At 33.4% G+C, this 8812-nt stretch overlaps 1 protein-coding gene across 1 annotated transcript; it reads right to left on the reverse strand.

Annotated features, from left to right (window-relative positions):
• Positions 1-1165: 1165 nt before the first annotated feature.
• Positions 1166-2107, reverse strand: LOC102391708 (olfactory receptor 2T33-like). The gene has a single exon (XM_006070011.3). The coding sequence runs from the start codon at positions 2105-2107 to the stop codon at positions 1166-1168; it is 942 nt and encodes a 313-aa protein (XP_006070073.3).
• Positions 2108-8812: the final 6705 nt, after the last annotated feature.

Genomic DNA, 8812 nt, shown 5'->3' on the forward strand with positions numbered 1-8812 from the left:
TCAGACTCACATCCATCGAGTCAGTGATGCCATCCAGCCATATCATCCTCTGTTGTCTCCTTCTCCTCCTGCCCCCAATCCCTCCCAGCATCAGAGTCTTTTCCAATGAGTCAACTTTTCACATGAGGTGGCCAAGGTACTAGAGTTTCAGCTTTAGCATCATTCCTTCCAAAGAAATCCCAGGGCTGATCTCCTTCAGAAGGGACTGGTTGGATCTCCTTGCAGTCCAAGGGACTCTCAAGAGTCTTATCCAACACCACAGCTCAAAAGCATCAATTCTTCAGCCCTCAGCTTTCTTCACAGTCCAACTCTCACATCCATACATGACCACTGGAAAAACCATAGCCTTGTCTAGATGGACCTTTGTTGGCAAAGTAATGTCTCTGCTTTTCAATATGCTATCTAGATTGGTCATAACTTTTCTTCCAAGGAGTAAGTGTCTTTTAATTTCATGGCTGCAATCATCATCTGTAGTGATTTTGGAGCCCCCCCCCCCCCACAAATAAAGTCTGACACTGTTTCCATTGTTTCCCCATATATTTCCCATGAAGTGATGGGTATTATCTACGTTAATTTATGTGATAAATTTCATCACATATTATTTTAATAGTTTTTGTTTTTCAAATAAAGATGTTGACTTCTTCATAGTTACTTCATATATTGACAATCCCTCAATGTTCATAGCCTAATCTCTTTATCTAAAGATGTTTTTAATAACATAATCAGGAATAATAATTCCCCTGAAAACATGTTGATGAATATTTCTTGCAACTTTCATATATATAATTATTTGCTCATTTGAAGTTTATCAAAAGTATATGAATTTAGTTCTACAGTACTTTCTTCAAAATAATTATGTACTTTTAAAATAATTCATGTCCATAATAATTAAGAATTTTTATTGAATATACCAAAATACAAATTACATGGTTGATATTTAGCATATCTTGTATTATAGTGCCTCAATCTTATTGCTGAGGTCCAAAATTCAGAAGAAAATATGATAAGGTGTGAAAATATGACATATCATTTTTAATTAATTTATCAAATATAAAAGAAATAATTTGTAAAAATCAATGTAAACTGGGAAAGAGAGAAAATATGTTGATACAAACGGCATTTCATAACCTAAATCTAATAATGCCATTTTGGAGAATAATGATCACTATTGAGACCATCGAAAGTGCTTTACTAGCCACTTTCTCAAAGCCCCCTTGACATCTTTATTCCTCACACTGTATATAAGGGGGTTCAACACAGGGGTGAAGATGGTGTAGAAAGCAGAAACCACTTTGTCATGCGCCCCTGAATGGTAGGATTTGGGCCGCATGTAGATAAACATGATAGTGCCATAGAAGAGCCCCACGACAGCCAGATGGGAGGAACAGGTCGCAAAGGCTTTCTTCCTGGCTGCGGTGGACTGCATATTGAGCACAGCAGCCAAGATGAGACTGTAGGAAGCCAGAATGAGAGACAGTGGAATCAAGAGCATCAGGACGCAACAGACGTACATGAAAAACTCAAAAATCACGGTGTCAGCACAGGCAAGGTGAACAAGTGATGGCGCCTCACAAAAGAAGTGATTGACTTCCCGAGAGTGGCAGTAAGGGAAGCTCAGGGTGGCACCAGCCTGCATCAGCCCATCCACCCCTCCCAAAAGCCAGGAGCCTGCTGTCATGTGCAAGCAGAGTTTCTGATTCATGAGGATCGGGTATCTCAAGGGGTGACATACAGCCACATAGCGGTCATAGGCCATGGCGGCTAAGAGGAAGCACTCGCCCCCTCCCAGAGTGAGAAACAGGAAGATTTGAGTACCACAGCCAGCAGGAGAGATAGACCTGTTGTGCATCAGGTAGTTGGCTGCCATTTTGGGGACAATAGTGAGAACTAGCATCATGTCCATAAGGGAGAGCTGGCTAAGCAGGAAGTACATGGGAGTGTGCAGCTGGGGATCCACCTGAATGAGCATGATCATGAAGGTGTTGCCCATCAGGGAGGTGAGGAAGGCCATGAGCACCATGGCAAAGAGGAACAGATGGGTCTGTGTGTAGTCAAAAAGTCCTAGAAGAATGAAATGTATTCCTGTGGTGTCACTTGCATTTTCCATGACTCCTGTTATTCCTGAAAGACAATGAATGATTAGGAAACCAGAACTGCTTAAAAGGAAGCTTGGGTATTTCCTTAAGAAAAATTGGAAACAGAAAAAATGAGACTTGGGAAAAAAATCATGAGTTAAATTCTTTCACTTCACAAGATGTCTGCCTTGGTATCCAATTGTCCATCTCTTTGCAACCATTTTTCACCAAAATAAATTGATTTTTTATATATGGAATACTACCAATTGCATTTCTTTCTCTATATTTTGTCAGTATGCCACAGATAATTTATTCATAGTATTAGGAACTGTTATTATATAATCTCAATTTCTATAATTTTGGGACTTCCATCTTAAGGAGTTTCAGATAATCCATGTTAGTCAATATTGATGTTATATAGTACACATTATAACTATTGGATATTTCTCCTGTTCTTTTTTTTTTACTCTTACAAGAGATCTTTTTTTTAAAACCTCATGATGAATTAGATTTTTAAAATGAATTGTATACACAAAGCAAAATGTCAACCTACTAAAACTCAGTTTACTAGAGATGAAGAGAAAACGGATCAGTTTCTCCATTCTATGCCTGCAAACAGCCCATGGTCTTGGTACATCAAGTTTCTAGCTACTACAGTTACTTAGCACACACACACACTGATACTGCTCAGGGTCACCCATCACCTTATGTTACCGTGACCCGTTTTCCTGATTACAGGGACATTTTCTTAGTTTAGGGATGTCTCAAGAGTTAACATTCATACCTAGCATATACTTACAAACTGAATCTTTATTAGTTAAATATACGCATTATAAATGGTTAAAAAGTTCATGAAGGAATACAACCTAAAGGAACATAAAGAAACTGGTCTTACTTACAGGCTTTCATACTTTGTTATCAATAGTCACCTTTTAAATGTACTAAAATATTAATTTATTAACTAATTTGAATATTAACAAGCAGGTTGATTACCATACTTAATTGACTGATTATATAACTATATAATCAAGTAAAATATTACCCAACTTAATTTATCACACAAAACTCATTTGAGATACAGCACCACTACACATAAAATCTGGAGCATTTCAGTTATTTCCAAAGAGTAATTTTCCTTTCATCAAAGCTGCTAGCTTTTATTTCTGTTACATATAAGTATCTATGGGAATAGAGTTGAATATATACGCAAATGACTTTCATTCTTATATAACATACGTCTTTTCTTTGCAAATCAGACTTTTAAAGAGAGTAATTAGTGATTTCTAGGAAGTTTATGTTTGCACTTTATTCATAATCTGTGCTGTGTGCTCTGCTCAGTCATGTCTTTTTGTGACCCTGTGGACTGTAGTCAGCCAGGTTACTCTGTCCATGGGATTTTCCCAGCCAGAGTATTGGAATAGGTTGCCATTTTCTTCTCCAGAGGATCTTCCCCACCCAGGTATTGAACTATCTGCATCTTCTGCACTGCAGATAGATTCTTTAACCACTGAATCACCAGGCAAGCCTTGTATAGGAAATCTTTTTTTTAGTTCTTCTGTAAGTTACTTTATAAACAGTGCAACTTACGTGAATGGCACCATATCTTTAGTAAATATTTACATCATTTTTAGTGCCTAATGTATACTATCAAAGTCAATTATGTCATTAAAATACACATTTGCTTTGTTAATCAAAATATCTATAAATAAGATATAATAATGTCCATATCATTATCACAGTTTGTTATTCCAATAATGTGTACAATATTTATTACCTTAGAAAATTTTCAATTATGACTCCACTTTGTAACTTGTTTGCAGAGGATAGCATATTTGTCAATATTTAGTTTCTTTCTAATTTTCTATCAGTATAGTTTATGGTCCCCTGCATGTGACATGAGTTTTGTCTAGTAAATAATCTAAAAGTGGCATTGTTTTTGGCTTTGAGATAACTGAATCCCTAATTTTTTAATGGCATCCACTGCTGATTTTTGCTTCAGTTGCTTTTCATATGTGATCCTGTCAGATAGTGTTAGGTGCAGCTATTATGGCCAATCATAGAATAATGCAAATTACTTTTGTTTTAATTTACATGATCATTGATATTAAGAAAAAAATATCCACTAACCTCTTGAATTACTTCTTCAAGTTCCCTTTGAGCATCTTTTGTCTATGTTTTCTATTGAGTTCTTTGAATTTTCCTTATAGATTTAAATAATTTCTTATATTCTTAGTTATGTACAGTGTTCTGACTTGTTTATATGCATGGTCAGTATTTTACCCAGCCTATTCAATACTTTAACAAATTTTGATTGTTGGATCATTTTAAACCAAAGTTTACATTGAATATTACATGCATTTGAAATTCATGTCTTTATTGATTTAGAGTTATTGAGCTAGATTACATTAATAGACCTCATACTGGACTGTGTGAATATTATTGGGATAAAACTGCTTATTACTGATATGTACATTGTTTGAATCTGTGATCTTGGTAAATAATATTAGTTTTGAAGTATCTTTTGCATCTATGCCTATTAAATATGTTAACCCTATCAATTGTCTTGTTTGGAGTTCTTTTTTTAATTATATAATATGGAAAGATGGGGCTCTGACTTCATGGATTTGCTGAATTGAATGTATTTCAATATAAAATTCTTCCAATTTATCCAGTCCAGATTCAGAGCAAACATTAGCAAAATGAATTAAAGAATACCTAAATAACAAGAAGACAAAATTCCAAATTCTTTTCAAAATTCACTTAGAAGATATTTATAAGAAATGGGCATGTTACCACCACCCTCGCTGAGTCAGTCTCCTTGTTTCTAGAATCAAGAGGTTTATATTTTTCTAGACTGTCTTCCAGCACAGGATTCATTTGCTCTGTTGAGATTCACTTTGTGTTTTCTATTTGAATGAAAACTGTTAACTAATGTACATGCTTAAGGACATTTTCTCAATATATTTTTTATATGATGAGTTATTTTATGCATGATTTTGAAAGCCTTGTGTGGATTTACAATCAAAGAAGAAAGTGTTTTAAAATGATAAACATTTTTTAAAAGTTCATTGTGGTAACCAAGTATTTTCATTCATTCAATCATATATTTCCAAATAAAAAGTCATGTAAAATATTCATACTTCAAATTTAATCAGTAGATTACTAGGAAATCTAAAGTCTAGACGTTATATGGCTCTCTAGTAATGCACATTAAAAGTTAGAGTACAGATAGCAATATTTGTATTCCTTATCTTAAATTCAGCAGCAAGTTTTTATTTGATTTTATGAGATAGAAATACTGAATTAATGAGTAGCCTTCTTGAGTATGAATGTCTGTCACTGATAAGTAGGTGGATAAATTTAGGCAGTTTATCTTAAAATATATTTAAATATCATATCAAAATGGGGTGAAATACACTGTCAATCTCTTTTATGATTATTTATTGATTACAAGAGAAAATGCACATAAATGCATAGAAAAATGTATGTCATAACACAATACCTATATTAACCTTAATTTTTTTTACTATTATTAATATTTTTGTAACCTTGGAATTAAAATCAATAATTATTTGATATAAATCATATAATACAAACCTACTTTTTTTTAACATAGTAATACTTTAGGTGATATAGTATTTGCAATATTTTTTGGGGTGGGACCGTCCCCTCCACTCAGCATTTATGAATTTTTGAACACAAAGAAAACATAACCATTGTAAATTTGATTATTCTAAGGATATCGGTTCTTTAATTACCTATTTTGAAACATTTCTCATAGGTTTACTATTAAATAGCTTATAAGAATTTTAGTATGTTACAGAAATTATCATGCATAAAATAATTTATTTACTCCTGAAGATTTTTAAATCATAGGGTAAAATAAAAGATAAAATCATATTATGTGTTGTTTCCTATCAGAAAGGGTGCTTTACTCAAGTGAATTCGTCTGTATAATTCAATATGTTCAAAATGCATCATAGATTTATAACTAGTCACCTATGTTGCTGCTCACACGTTAAAAAAAGAATAAAATCACTTGTTATTTATTTTTCCAGTTGCATAAAATCACTAGTTACACAGAACTATAAGTTTTTGTCGTTGCTGTTGTTACTTTCTGTTTTGTTTTGTTTTTGATCATGCTCCATGGCATGTGGCATCTTGGTTCTCCAACCAGGGATCAAATCCACAGTCCATGCATCAGAAAAGCAAAGTCTTAACCACTAGACCTCCAGGAAAGTCCCTTAAATCTTCACCATTATCTCATTTCTCTCCATTGTAATGTGGTTTCCCCATAATTATCAAAACTTCACCCTACCCAACTGTATGTATGCTCTATGTTACACACATGCAGATTCATAAATTAGCTAGGCTTTCATAAAACCTTTTTTTTTTTTTCAAAATGACCTGACATTTTAAAGCTGAAATTATTAATTGCACATCAGCATTCTATGGTTATGGCCACTCAGACATAACAAGGATAATAGTTGTAGAAAATGTTACTTCAAACACTATGCTAACTCAATATGTATTATCTCATGGAATGTCATAATAATTAAATTAAGTAGACACTGATATTTTAGAGTTGCACATGAATTAAATTAGAGTTAGGTTACTTTTGCTTCCCTGGTAGCTCAGACAGTAAGGAGTCTGCCTGCAGTGTGGGTGACCTGGGTTCAATCCCTGGGTGGGGAAGATCTGGAGAAAGAAATGGCAACCCACTCCTGTATTCTTGCCTGGAAAATCCCACGGACGCAGGAGCCTAGCAGGCTACAATCCATGGGGTTTCAAAGAGTCGAACACGACTGAATGACTTCACTTTCACTTTTTCACTACTTTCGTTTCCCTGGAGAATAAAGGAGAAGACACATGCAGAGCCACGAGTCCAGAACCCAGGTTCTGGAATTTAAGTTTCCAAGCTAAATTAGGTCTCTTAGTTTTTGTCATATTTACTGTCTTGACAGTGAGAAGATAAAAACATTTAATAAGCAAGCACTGTAATATATTAAGTAATGGATTCTCAAGGTTATAAGCTACATTAAATAATTATCTTTCATGTAATTTAAAAATTAGTTTGAATAAAGAAACCCATTTGTCATATTCATTCTGGAAGGATGCATTTTCTATGCCTAGTTTTGCTAGCAAATAAACTGCAAAGACAAAATATGGCATAAATATTTTAAAATGCATTTATAAATACATATAAAAATATACAACTATAGGAATATTAATTTAACCAAGGGAACACAGTAACTCCTGTCCTTTCATGATTAAAATACAACAAAGAAACTCATCAGAAGATTCCAGATCATTCAAAACTCAATCAGAGGGAATTGAAGAAGTTAGGTTAGGTTTATAAGTCAAACAGAGCTCTTTCTATTTTGTATTCTATTAATTGCAAGTTCGGTGAAGTAAAATACATTTCTCACCCCTATGTATTTCAAGCTTCTGTTTTAAAAATGCATACATGGTTATATTACATAGCTGTAAGATTAAAGGAAATATAAATGGTGTGCTTAACTGATTACTTAGAATTATAAGTTCTCAATAAATAGTAGGCACCATTGCTTTTATGTGCTCTAAAACTGTCACTTTTTCTAAAGAATACTAATAAATACAAATAGATAGTTAATTAGATGCATTCATTTAACTTAGGGCTAGAGCATGAATAAATTTCCATCTCTTGAAAAGTTCATATACTGCACATAATTACAGTTTGATAAATTTATGTAATATATGTCTATACAATATATAGTCTCAGGAGAAATTAAAGAAATCCACATATGAAACAAAATATTTTTATACACTAACCTTGGACTTAAGTTTTCTTTGATAATATTCATTACCAAATGGGATGTAGTAAAAATTAACATAGTATAAAGTTTAAAATCTCTATATCAGTTTGCCAGTATTGAGTAACTACCCTAACACTATCCTTATTGCTTAAAACCAGTGAACTTTTTCTAGATTTCATTCTAAAAGTAATATAAAATAAAATGAAAATGTCATCTATTCACAAAAGATTTTTGTTTCTTTATAATGCATAATAAGAAGATCTATTATAAAAGTATTAAATTGCTATTATGCAGCATAATGTAACAGTCAGAATGGTCTTAGATAGCATGTGAACTGAGACATGCAAGGCCATGTTTTATAAAATATTTATGGCAAAGAGTAAAAGGGAATATTTGTAATGTGATTGCATGAAATCCATGACATTGCAGTAAGTTAATTTCTTATTTTCAAATTGCTATAGATCATGTTATAGTCCTTAACATTTTGGAAGCAAAATAGATAAGCACATTAGAGAACACCAGCTCAAGTTTCATATATTTGGTCTTGGTCTTAGCACTCGCCTGTGTCAGTAGTAGCCATTTTGAGGGAGATGGATAATGCTACTTGGCTCTGGCACTGAATCACTGTTTTGAATCTACTAATGCTTCTTCTGCTCTAATATAAAATGTAAACCACAGGGGTAAAACCTTAGGGAGTCCTGAGTTTCAGGTACTCAAATGTTAATGGGAACCTAGGAGAACACAGATGACCAAATACTTCTGCATGTAGATTATTTTCAATCTCAATATATTTGATCTAAAAAGAAAGTGCTTGTTTGACTCAGCTAATCCTAAAATCATGACTTGACTATTTTGAACAGGAGATTTGCTTAACAACACAATAAGTGGAGAAGGCAATGTCAACCCACTTCATACTCTTGCCTGGAAAATCCCATGGATGGA

The sequence above is a fragment of the Bubalus bubalis genome, chromosome 9 (genome assembly GCF_019923935.1).
Source record: "Bubalus bubalis isolate 160015118507 breed Murrah chromosome 9, NDDB_SH_1, whole genome shotgun sequence".
NCBI lineage: Eukaryota > Metazoa > Chordata > Mammalia > Artiodactyla > Bovidae > Bubalus > Bubalus bubalis.